The sequence below is a fragment of the Limanda limanda genome, chromosome 11 (genome assembly GCF_963576545.1).
Source record: "Limanda limanda chromosome 11, fLimLim1.1, whole genome shotgun sequence".
Lineage (NCBI taxonomy): Eukaryota > Metazoa > Chordata > Actinopteri > Pleuronectiformes > Pleuronectidae > Limanda > Limanda limanda.
The window spans coordinates 16,334,500-16,347,102 of NC_083646.1; the positions used below are offsets into that span (position 1 = coordinate 16,334,500).

General features: G+C 43.3%; 2 protein-coding genes across 3 annotated transcripts; both read right to left on the bottom strand.

Moving 5' to 3' along the window:
- Positions 1–1,707: 1,707 nt before the first annotated feature.
- On the bottom strand, positions 1,708–8,179 carry kdf1a (keratinocyte differentiation factor 1a). 2 transcript variants are annotated; one of them, XM_061081992.1, is made up of 4 exons: positions 7,861–8,179; positions 5,552–6,606; positions 5,068–5,142; positions 1,708–2,531 (listed from the first exon to the last, which is right to left on the bottom strand). In XM_061081992.1, exons 2-4 carry the CDS (start codon positions 6,585–6,587, stop codon positions 2,455–2,457), a joined length of 1,188 nt encoding a protein of 395 aa, XP_060937975.1. In that variant the 5' UTR covers positions 6,588–6,606; positions 7,861–8,179; the 3' UTR covers positions 1,708–2,454. The 2 variants fall into 2 exon arrangements, with proteins under 2 accessions (XP_060937975.1, XP_060937974.1); XM_061081991.1 differs by having other exon boundaries at positions 7,845–8,179.
- Positions 8,180–10,061: 1,882 nt separating this feature from the next.
- LOC133014567 (trophoblast glycoprotein-like) lies at positions 10,062–11,508 on the bottom strand. Its single transcript, XM_061081832.1, has 2 exons — positions 11,246–11,508; positions 10,062–11,037 (listed from the first exon to the last, which is right to left on the bottom strand). The coding sequence occupies exons 1-2, from the start codon at positions 11,506–11,508 to the stop codon at positions 10,062–10,064; spliced, it is 1,239 nt and encodes a 412-aa protein (XP_060937815.1).
- Between the last annotated feature and the right edge of the window lie 1,095 nt (positions 11,509–12,603).

The following is a 12,603-nucleotide window of genomic DNA, read 5'->3' on the forward strand; positions in this document are numbered from 1 at the left end:
GTGAATGACGTCATTGTTCTATATAGATAAAATCCATCAATTCTGCTGATCCTCTGAGGGTGGCAGGGGGAGCTGGAGCCAATCCCAGCTGACAGTGGGCAACAGGCGGGGTACACCCTGGACACCAGCGTATTACCCGGTCAACATATATGGACAACAAACAACCACTCACACCTAATTACTCCCTCGGACTGTGGGAGGAAGTACCCGGAGAAAAACCTGCAGTAACTTGAGAACATGTAATCTTCAAACAAAAAGGCCCAGACAAACAAAGCAGGGACTCGACCTGGGAACCTTCTATCCATGAGGAAACACTAATAAACTCCATATTAATTAATTAAATAATTGCCATATAAAAATCCCATCTCTTGAACTTTTTGACCACTAATATTGCAGCATTTTTTTTCTTTAGTTGTACTTAGTCTCCCCCTTGTGGACGTTACTAGTAACCATGTGTTTACTCCCTTTTAAGACCTGACTTTACACACGCACGCACGCACTCACACGTACACGTACACGTACACGTACACGTACACACACACACACACACACACACACACACACACACACACACACACACAAAACCAACCACAACCATTTACCAAAATAAAAGCCCTACACCAAACAATCAATCACAGTTGAATAAGCAGTTGACTGCTAAACCAGGTGTCCTAAAAATGTTGGTCTGCTGCTTCAGACAAGCTTCAGGCTGTATTTGATACAGAAACAAGCCCTCTTGATTCACCTGGCTTGTGGTATGCTCGTTGTGAAACTTTGAGACTTTAAACATGACAACTCATACAGGTAAAACAGGAATGTGCTGGTGGGGGCAGAGAGCCAGAGGAAACGGGGTTACACAGGTTAACTGCGACTCGACGCAAACACAAAAGAAGATCTACTATCACAACGTTTCGGTGAAGAACAACACAGACAAACCGCTCATTTTCAGTTTACTGGGATTTGCTGGGTGGAAATTGTTTTTCTAACGGATGAGTGGGAAAATGTTTTACGTATTTTTGTCTCAATCACATGGTGCAACTTGTTCTGTCCTGCAGGAGGTTTTCAGGCTGAAGTTGTGACATTGCTGCACAAAACATACATATTCCTGAGAATTAGAATAGCAATCTGAATGTAATCCCAACTGATAATATGCAAGTGTAGCAATTTCTATTTAAGTTAATTACATTTGTTGTGTTATTGGTTTTAAATATGTGCGTTAGATGTTTGGATCAACAACAATAGACCTGTCGACTGAAGGCTTCCTACTGTAAGAGGGAGGTGATCTTGAAGAACCCATTACTGGATTAAAATACAGTTCATTTCATTTGATCCACAGTAAAACTCTGAGTCAGGTTCCAGTAATCCGGCTGCTTTTCTGCACTGCTTCTTCCCTCTGCAATAAATGACAAAGACAAACCCCAGGATTTTATTTCCTTTCTGTCAGAACCAGCCAAACGAGTTCCTTCTTTTGCTGAGGGCGGAAAAAGGCAGCCTGGTGCACGAAGTGGCCTAGGGGAGAAGAGCTAGACAACAGTAATCCCAGAGATAAAGAAGAAAAGAAGACTTAAGGACCTCCACTGTGAATCTGACTTGTTGAAATATGATAATTTAGGATAATCAAAGCTGCATTAGCTCAAATTAGACAACATTATGGTGCAGCTTGTGTAGAGAGACAAAACAAACAAGGTGACAGAACAAACTACAACATTAAATCAGGAAACCGGTTTAATGTAGTGGCTCATTTATATCCACAGCCTGTTTTGAAAGAGTTAATTCTCAAGCATGTTTGTAGATAAACCTGCAACAACATTATAACCAGTTACCTGTTTTTAATGTTGTGGCTGATGGATGTAATTTCCTTGACGAATACAGTTGAAAAGGTATAAACAAGCACAGAGATTTTATTTAGTTAAAAACAGCACTTATCTCGAGAATAAAAAAAAAGCTGTGGCCAAATGCTACACATGGTTTAACAACCCAGGAAGTAACATGGTCTTTAAAAATATGTACATCCCAAAAAAATATGGCTTAACAACAGTTTTCAGATCAAAACATGTCTCTAAGGAGTCTAAATGGCAGGAGTCAATAAACCTGCACGTACGTTGCACAAACAATAACAGGCAAGAATGAGGACGGTTACATTGACTGCTAAGACTGCATGGAGTGTAGTCACGTCTCTTTTTCTGAAAACAGCTCCAAATACTGCGTACTAATACATAAACACTTTGTCTTTCCTTGTATTCAAAAAGAAGTTTCCTCAGTGGCACATTTGCTGGAAAGATTAAATCGTCCTTGAATTTTAACGAAACATTAGACCACTAAAAGGAAGAGTTCAACAGCGCAAAAGCTGCTCCACTCAGTAACAGCATAAATGACAGCGGAGGGGTTCAATTGTCCATCTTGACGCCTACATCCCTCGACAGCGTAGGTACTTGTTCTTCTGTGCTCCCCCCCTCAGAGGAGCAGAGGAGCGCCCGAGGAGTTGGTGTCTGGGTGGTAGGGTGAGTAGGCTGTGGTGGTGCTGGAGTACGCTACGAGAGAAAATACAAGTTTTAATGCACCGAAAACAAAAAGAAACTTAGAAGTAATGAAGAGATTTTCCTACAATGATATAAGCATCGGGAAAGCTGCTGATGTTGCAGAAAATCGGCGAGCATGATACGACAACATGTTTTTTAATTATATTAGTTTCACCAAAATAAAACTGTAGTAGCAAGTTTTACTACAAGTAGCAATTTGGCAACATTTCAAAATGTTTAGTCCCACAGGTTAAATGGTAACATATACTGTGTGTAAGATTTCTTTTTAAAAGGGTGGCAAACCTGTGGAGTACATTGTTGTGTTTGTGTTGTTTTCCAGATAACCAGATGATCAAAGCATAAATTCTCTGTATGTTTGTTTTTCAAAGGATTCAACCTGAGCCAGGCCAAACAACAATGTTAGCAATCATCACTTCCAGAATGTCTGGACAAGTGAACAACAAACAAGGAGATTCTCCGCCCAGACGCATTCAACCACACAGAAATCGTAACGTGTAAATTCTGCTGCAGAGATCACACGGTTTTGTTTGCAAAACATCTTCACTGGCATTGGCCATTATCACCAAAAGCTCTATTGATATCTTCGTCTAGATCTTCTTTGTGTATGGCACCTTTTACATCTCCTTTTTGCATCTGTTGCATGGTAGAAGAGTCATCAACAAGCCCGCTAACTCACACAGAATCCTCTGATGGCTCTCCTGTTGTGTTTTACTAGGGGACTGGCAGAGCCTCTCAATTCAACATTTGCTTTATTACATACAGCCCTTCCAGTGATTATTATCTGGAGTTCAGTGCAGGTCTGAAAGCAGATTTAGAGGAGCAAAAAAAAAGCACTATACAGTACGTAGTTATATTTCATGCAAACAAGGTGAGGTTTTAAATGTGGAGTTTATTCCAGGACCTTGACACATCCCCAGGGCTGAGATGTGAAAGTTGTAGAAACACAATGTGGTGTACCCTCATTCAAAGACACGTAACAGGACACCCACTCCTTTTAGCAGCCTCTTTGCAGAACAACAACAAAAAATTAGAGAGAGAGAGAGAGAGAGAGGGAGAGAGGGAGAGAGAGAGAGAGAGAGAGAGAGGGAGAGGGAGAGAGCTGTATGGTAATCAACCTGTAACCCAAGTTATTTGCTAAAATTACATAATAAACCAGGGGGGGACATTATGTGGCATATATTTAATGTGACCTGATCTGCAAGCTTTTAACAGGCGGTGTGTGGCGTGACCGCTGAGCCGCAGGGAAGAAAGAGGCAGATTGATAGGTTGGTGTAAGGTGGCAGATGAGGGGAGGAGGCGGCTAATGAGCGCAGGATTGTAATATGCAGAGAAAAGGAAAGGAATGCGGGGCTTTCAATGTTTAAAGAGTGGTATGCTACTGGAAAGCAGAGAGCGGGTGAGAGAACGCCTGCAGCGGCAGCAGGTACAATGGATTGCAAGGACTGAGCCTCATGTACTGGTTCACTCACAGGTAAAGATGGTAATTAGACCTCAATGACCAGGACAAAATGAAGTGTGTAAACACAATCAAAAGGTCCAGTCATGTATGTTTGTGTGCGTGTTTATCTTTATTTGTTTATTTTATTTTTTGTATGTATGTGTATGCAGTGAAGTTCGCCTGCATTTTATTGTGCAACTTGTGTGGCATGTGTCAATGTGTTTTGTAAGTTCTTATTGGAAATTAATAAAAAAACATTGTTCAAAAAAAAAAAAGGTCCAGTCTGTCAGATTTAGGTGGAAGGGATCTAGTGACAGAAATTGAATATGAAATAATCCTAGTGATGTTTTAACGAGTGTGTTTCATCTCAATTATACAAATTGTAGTTTTCTCTACCCTACAATGGCCCTTTATATTGAAATATAACATCGGGGGGTGGTTGGCCATGTTTCCTGTAGTAGCCCAGACTGGACAAACTAAACACCCTTTGAGTTTTTATGGCAACTGTAGTCTACCACAGGTTCCCTTTCACGTTTGGAAGGGGAGGATGAGGTGAGAGGTGTTCAGCTGCAAAATGCAACTTCACCACTTTGTGTCACTCAAATCCACACACTGCAACTTTAAGATTCGGATGTGCTTATTTTTCGTGCTTATTTGTCTTCCACTCAAAAGGAAGTCGCAGGAAGGGATCTAGTGACTGAAATTGAATATGAAAAAATCCTAGTGATGTTTTAACGAGTGCGTTTCATCTAAATTATACAAATTGTAGTTTTCTTTACCCTAGAATGGCCCTTTATAGTTAAATATAACATCAAACTACATGTTTCTTGTAGTAGCCCAGACTGGACAAACTAAACACCCTTTGAGTTTTTATGACAACTGAAGTCTACCACAGGTTCCCTTTCACGTTTGGAAGGGGAGGATGAGGTGAGAGGTGTTCAGCTGCAAAATGCAACTTCACCACTTTGTGTCACTCAAATCCACACACTGCAACTTTAAAGATTCGGATGTGCTTATTTGTCTTCCACTCAAAAGGAAGATGCAAAAGGTTCAGTGCCTCCGATGTGGGACACTCCCACACGTACTCACTTTTCCCGCTGTAATGTCTCATTTTCCTCGCCAGCTCGTCCGACGGCGTCTGCTCTGACACCTTCACCTCCGGAACTGCAGCAGGAGACAAAACAAAAACACACGGAATGAAGCAGACGAGGAGCTTCAACACAAACCTTACATCCTGATTTTTATTATTAATCCGTTCATCCTGTCTATTGTGCAACATGCTGGAGGAAGACAGCAGGTGCCTGTATCAGCTTGCCTCAGACTAACTGATTGTTATTAGGTCATTGCTGAACAAAATGCCGGGCATATCAGAGTATTAAAAGTACAAGCCAAACAAAGGAGTTTTCAGCAGCGTTCCAACAGACGCCATGAGTCATTAAAGGAAGTCGGGTAAGTTGATCGGAATATAAAGTCGGTTGCAGCCTGGAGGCGGCGAATAGCCAGGTTGTCACATGGTATAACTGCTTAAACAGTAGTAATCATTAGTGTTTATTGGTTTAACTGATATTCTTACAGTCACTGCTCATGAAGGTGTTGGTCATGGTCTCGTTGCCGCTGTCGGGGAGAGTCCCGTCGCTCCTCCCGTTCGGACGCTGGCCCGTGGACTGGTGGCTCTTGTTTCTCTTGCCCTTGCGCGTGCTGATGCGGATGACCCCGTGCACCAGCTTGCACTCGGCCTCCTGCTCCTCCAGGTTGTAGTCCTGGGCGATGCTGTAGATGAGCTCGCTGATCTCGATGGTCTTGCGGGAGAAGGACGAGTCCGAGGTGCACTTGGCCAGCTGGTCGATCTGGTGCAGGGCGTACAGCTCCAGCAGCTTCTTGGTGATGAGCGAGTCAATGTCCGTGCCCGTGTCGCTCAGGTCGTCCAGGTCGTAGTCGTCCCGGGACAACAGGCTGGTGTTGCTGACCGGCCGGTCGCTCTCCCCTCTGCCCGGCGCACGGGTCCGTTTGGGCGCAGCCACCGGGTACCTGACCGTCTGGCCGGCGATGCGAACATCAGGGTAGCGGAAGCTGTCACTCGTGGGCAGTTTGGAGGCTTTGGGGACTTTGCCGGACTCCAGGGGAATGCCACAGGTGGGGTTGGACACGGCCATGCGGTTGGTGGGGTGAGGCTCGCTGCTCATCTTGGGGGGATTGTCTGTGGAGCTCTCGTTAACCGGCAGGCACGGCTCCCGGCTGCCGTAAAATCCACAGGTCAGCACACAGCAGATAAGAGCCTTGCAGCTGCTCCAGCCCATAGAGGCACAGGAGCCACAGGCCTGTCTGGTGGCAGGCGTGTTGTCTGCCGACCCGGGGATGAATCCTATCGTCTCAGAGCCCCGGGCCGTGCCGTTGCGTGCGTGGCCCCTGCTGCGGCCATACTTGTTCTCCGGACACCGGGAGTGGTCGGCGTGCGGCTCGTGGAGATGCTCCCCATGAGGATCCTTGTAGGACTCCTGGCTCTCCCTGGATATGGTCCGGCTCTGCCTGTACTTGTCTGCCTTGGAGTTGGAGCTGTGGTGTTTGTGGTGGCGGGACGCCTGGGGAGCCCCTGTGCTGTGGCCAGGCATGGCTCAGAGGGCCCGGGACCTGGGGAGGGACACACACACGCAGACAGGATGTAGAAATAATAGCCAATGACTCCATGGAGGTTACTCTATCTCATAGTTTGCTCTCTGCCCCAAACTTCAAAACTATTGGCATGAAATATTTGATTTCTTTTCGTTGATTTTGGGGATCCAACTAGATCCAAACTTATCTCAACAAGTAAAAGCTCTTTGAATAAATACAATATTAATAAAAATACAATCCCATACCACTGAAAATGCGTTTATAACGGACATGTACTTGCAAGAATATCTTCCTGCTACAATCCACACACATAATCCACTCCTGGTCAGATCAACATATTATAGATGAGTCTTAGAAAACCAACATGATAATTTGTTGTTTTTCCTGTTTGCCATTGTTCTGAGGGGCTAAGGAAGCTAAATAGTGCACAAAAGCACCTTCTGACATACGGCCTTATAACAGCAAAAAAACTGATCCTACTTAACTGGAAGAAGAGGGAGGTCCCTTCATTTAAGCATTGGTTGACTGGTTTGACAGACACCTTACATTTGGAGAGAATACGATTTATTCTGAAAGACAAGTTGAGGGACTTTGATAAAATCTGGCAACTTTTGGTCTCTCATCTCCAATGAGAATCTGATTGAGTCCCTAGTTGGGGGTGTGGGGGGGGGGGTGATGGGAAGGTACACACTGTTGTCTTTCTTCTTTTCTTTTTTGTCCTGTCCTTTTTGTTTCATCTGTTTTGTTGATGCAGAGGGCATTGCTTGTTTACTTGCTATTCTTTTTTTGTCATTAGTCTTTTTTGTCAGGGATTACTTTTTCACCTTCTGTAAAAAAACAAAGGAAACATAACTGTCGATTGTTGATTTCTCTGTTATGTGATCGGTTTCCCAATAAACATATTTAAAAACAGAAATAATAGCCAGATGTAAAAAGTCAAACTGCCCCTGTTGTTGCCACACAGGTTTTTGCAGCATCAAAAGGAACCAGAGTGTAGTGAAAACAGTCTGTATTCATGGAGGAGACACGGAGTCTTCAGTGGAGTAGAGTGAGTTCCCATGTAACCCTCAGAATGTAAATAAAGCAGAATGTAAATAAACCAGACCAGCTGGATTGATTGCTGGCCTGATAATGTTTTGGGCCATTTCGTCGCGCCCTTGGAAGCTGGTTTGGCCTCCAGTGAAATGAGCAGGAGAAAAAAAAACTGTTTCGCACCAAACCTCCTTCAACTTTGATCCGTTTTTCATTTAACTCACCAGATTGTGAACTCACCGCATAAGAGGAAACAGCGGCGGGAGTCTTTCACCGCAGGCAACTCGTCCAGCGAGCAGACCGCGGAAGTCCCGGGGAGAAAACTTCCCTGTGACTCTGGTTCAACGGGAGAAAACTTCCCTGTGACTCTGGTTCAACGGGAGAAAACGAAACGTCTCTTTGCCGCCCACAGGTTTCTTCCTCCAGGTGACTCGACTTCCAGCGACTCGCTCGTTTCACACAGCCGGGGGAGAGGCGCCGGACTCGGGCACCGCTGAGACACAAGCGTCTTGTTCTCCCGGGGAAAAGGAGAGTGGAGGAGAAGTCGTGAGGAGCCGAGTCTCCAGTGTTTGTCTCTTACCTGCCGACAGTGAGTCCCGCGTCATACCTGCTCCCACCCACAGGTGGCGTGTGACGTCACGCGAGGCGGAGAAAAGAGCAGAGAAGAAGGAGAGGGATTTCAAAATAAAGAGCTGTTAAAAACAGCTTATGACAGTGAGAATATGAATATTTTATTTGAACTTATGTTATCCATTGGCATTGAAAGGGTTTCTTTATTTTCTCTTTAGAATTTTTTTAAGTCTGCATATTGATGTTTGTGTAATCTCTGTTGTGAAGATAAAAAAAATAATGAAAGGGATTTTAAAACAGAAAATAATGAAAAACACAAGTTTTTATAAATATTGTGGGAATTGTTTCTTTATTTTTAATCTTTTTGTATATTTTATTTACATTTTGCACATTTATGTTGTTGTTGTCTCGATCATGAGTAATACAGATTTAAAAAAGAAAGAGATTTAAAAACCAAAAAACAATACTATAACAGCTGGTGAGGAATTGTATATTTAGGGCCCGAGCACTGACAGGCCCTATTGAAATTGTGAGGATTATTATTATTATTCAGGCAAATGAATTGGCTTTTTCTGAATTAGAAAGTGGTGAAAATGTACTTCTCATTTATTTTCTGTTATTTATTTATTTATTAAATTTTTTTTAAATTTAGCTCCTGCGCAGAAGTGGACTGCGCACCTCCTGTGCAGAAGTGAACTGCACACTTCATTTAATTTAGTTTATAATTATTCAATTTAATTTATTTATTCAATTTAATATAATTTTCTTTTTATCTATTTTTGTTCTTAAATTTACATAGTTTAAGATATTGTACAATGAATAGGTGGTAGAAGTTCTGCCAAATTTAGAGGTTCGATAAAATTTTTAATCACTTTAATAACAGAATGCTGTAAACGCACGCACGCACACCCACACACACACCCACACACACACACGCACCCACACACACACACACACACACACACACCCACACACACACACACACACACACACACACACACACACACACACACACACACACACTCACACTCACACACACACACACACACACACACACACACAAGGTAAGGTAGGTCTGACAGAGGTGCACAGCTGCAGAGCCAGCAGGTGTATTTCCAAATATCTTTCATTCTGCCCTATTTTTCCCTCTATGGAAACACTTAATCACACACTGTGTGGATCGAAATAGCAGGGCCGCCTCACCTGGGGAACAAATGAGCGTCTGTGTTGCACAGTGTGGAGCAGGTTCGCTGCCGTCACATAAAAGACGTGAACAAGATATTTAAATAGATGTGGTTTTATTTACCAGTAATGTAAATACAGGTTTCATTTCATACGCTGCCTTCTTCTAATCCTTTGACTATCTTAATACAGGTCCCACTATGAAGACTATGCAAATTAAAGATACACAGCTAATAGAATATAAGGACTGATATTGTTTATATGAAAGTATAGAAAATCTAATAAATACTTATTCTTAAACAACTAGGTGTGTATGGATTACAGTTTTTTAGGTCAACATTCTTTTCCATGCTACTCTGGCATTTGCTGAATGTCCAGATATATAAAGAAATAATGGAAAAAACACAACACTTAAACCCTAACTGACATGTTTTTCTAATGTAATTTCAATGTAGCATATGTATTAAATTCTTATAAAAGTTATAACAAACATACAATATTAATGTCATTGTAATGCTGTAGTGCCTCAAAAACACAAAGGCACTTTTTGTGGAAGAATCAAGTGTCATAGCTGCATTATGTACAAGGAGATTAAAAGCATAAAACAAATTTAAACATGTTCTGTCCTAAACTATTTATATCTAGATCTAGCTCATATTATGTCAGATAATTTTAGTTTCATTGAGCGATCATAAATGCCCTGGGGAGGACGTGGCCACCTTTGTAACCTGCATGTCCGTGGGACCCTGGACAATACACGTGTCACTCGGCAGCTGCTGTGACAAAGCGGATTTTAAATGCCCTTGTGTCCTGCTGCCGGTGTTGTCTGCTGGGAGGTGGCCCAGCCGGGGGTCCGAGTCAATTTCATAGCGGTAGTGGTATCCCTCCAGAACTTCTCTGAAGGCTTCCCTCATTTCGGTGATCCACTTCCTCATACGTTCGCGATTCAGGTAGAGCACAAACAGAAACACCATCCCCACGAGCCCCAGCACCAGCCCCAGGAAAACATAGGATGTCTGCAGGGTGAGGTCAGCCGTCCCCTCCTGGACTGGGACCACACACCCATTGGCCTGGACACTGAGCCCCCGCAGCCGGGTGTTGGTCAACGCTCTCGGTGAGAAGCATCTCACAGCGTCCACATCCAGCTGAGCTCTGGATTCGTTCAGCCAGGTGACAAAATCACGGATTTCACAGTAGCAAGTGTAGGGGTTGTTACCGAGAAGGATGCGGATGTTGCCGAGCTTCTCCAGCTCCTGCAGAGAATCGGCCCTGAATGTCATGAAGGCGTTCTGTGTGAGGTCCAGCACCTCCAGGTGGTTCATGCCGGAGAAGGTCCCAGTGTAGACGGACACCAGGGAGTTGTTCGCAAGGAAGAGCTGCTGCAGGTTGGGGAGGTGAGAGAACATCCCCGGGGGCAGCAGGGCCAGGTGGTTCCCAGAGAGGTCAAGGCGCAGGAGCCCCCTCAGGCCCCCCCAGCGAAGGGCCGTGGTGAGGTCCATCAGGGCGGTGAAGTTGTAGAGCGAGCGGCTCAGGTTGAGCTCCTGAAGGGGACTGCCGGGTATGCTGAGGGCCTCGGGGTGGATGAGAGCCAGCTGGTTCCCACTGAGGTCCAGGAAACGAAGGTTGACCAGGGCAGAGAAGCTGTGGGACTCCAGCTCTTTAATCCTGTGAAGACGACTAACAATGTAACATCTGTAACATTTACTATCATCCTCACACTTCCAGTCACAGTGCTGTCAAAGCAAACTAAAGCCTCATCGGCACAGACATAGACCCTTTATTTATCAGATGCACATCGACAAAGTTAAATTCATATTCTCCAAATATGGCTGAATATACAGTAATGCAACAGACAGATCACGGATATTCTCACCTATTTTTGCTTAAAATAACGTTGGTGACATTCTCCATCTCTGTGAAGGAGTCAGGTGCAATCTGCTGAATGTTATTCCCTGTGATAAAGACAGTCCTGGTGTATCCTGGAATACTTTGTGGCACCGAGAGCAGATCCTTGGAAACGCATTTCACCGTGCGAGTGACAGCAAAACACTCGCAGCCGAACGGACACTCCAAGCACTGGTATGTTGCACAAAGCAGAATCCCCAAAAACGCATGGAGGGCGAAAGTAGTACCCATCTCAAAAAATAAGTTATTAAATTAAACAAAACACAAATATGTTAACTACAGCAGAGTAAAACTTGGTTGCATGTGAAGCAAATTTAAAAAATAGGATCCTAAGCTCTAGCTCCCATAAAGTAATCAAATACTGCAGAGGCGGCAAGCACTGTTCGCTCCAGCATCGGTCCCTTCCTCATCTGCTCCACTGTGAGAGTAAAGGTTCCCTTAAATTGATGATGGTTCATCTCACGCAGAATCTGCTGGAGGGAAAAAGGTACGTAGTTCCCTTAAAGGTACAGAGGACGATCAGGGCGTCCACTGCCTGTGACCTACACATGTGACACGAGGACAAGGGGTGTGTGTGTGTATGTGTGTGTGTGTGTGTGTGTGTTTGTGTGTGTGCGTGTGCGTGCGGGCGGGCATGGGTGCATGCGTTTACAGCATTCTATTATTAAAGCTGAAACTTGTTACATTGTGAAAATTTCCTCCTATATTACATTTATTGTGAGTTCAGTACTTCAGTTTATGATGTTAGCACACAATTAACACACATTGGCAGCATGGTTGTAATGTATGTTCAAACTTAACTTAAAGTATTTAGCTGTGCTATGATTGGGTAATTAAGGTGTATTATTATTACATTTTTAAGCTGTATTGAAATATCTCTCTTTCTTCTTTATCGCTCACTTCAGAGATTACAGCAACATCAATGTAAGAGAATGAGTTAAAAAACTAAAATATTTCAGTAGAAAAAAAACAAAAACAAATACATTATTAATATACACTACTATCAATATACACTTAGCATATGTATATTAATATACACTTAGCATTTAAACAAAAAATATTTTAAAGTAGTGCCAATAGTTAAATAAATCTGCAGATTTCCAGCACCAGGATTTATGGTTGAATTGAAAACCTTCTAGAGAAAAGCAACAAACACGTTAAATAAACAAGTACACATCTGATTTCATACGTCAGAGGAAATCGTAGAAGGAGGAAGAGGGACAATTTCAGTATCACTATTTTTCACATGTTTCCTACATCATTCTATCTTTGGGAGTAACTCATATCTCTTGGACAAATAATTGATGAACACATTTCTGCGTTAAG

Excerpts from the sequence above, each read along its gene's own strand:
- LOC133014567 (XM_061081832.1), bottom strand. The coding sequence starts at position 11,508 with ATGGGTACTACTTTCGCCCTCCATGCGTTTTTGGGGATTCTGCTTTGT. Across the intron at positions 11,038-11,245 it reads GTTATTTTAAGCAAAAATAG|GATTAAAGAGCTGGAGTCCC; the intron begins GTGAGAATATCC and ends TCGTCTTCACAG.
- kdf1a (XM_061081992.1), bottom strand. The coding sequence starts at position 6,587 with ATGCCTGGCCACAGCACAGGGGCTCCCCAGGCGTCCCGCCACCACAAA. Across the intron at positions 5,143-5,551 it reads CACCTTCATGAGCAGTGACT|TTCCGGAGGTGAAGGTGTCA; the intron begins GTAAGAATATCA and ends CTCCTGCTGCAG. Across the intron at positions 2,532-5,067 it reads GAGACATTACAGCGGGAAAA|CGTACTCCAGCACCACCACA; the intron begins GTGAGTACGTGT and ends TTTCTCTCGTAG.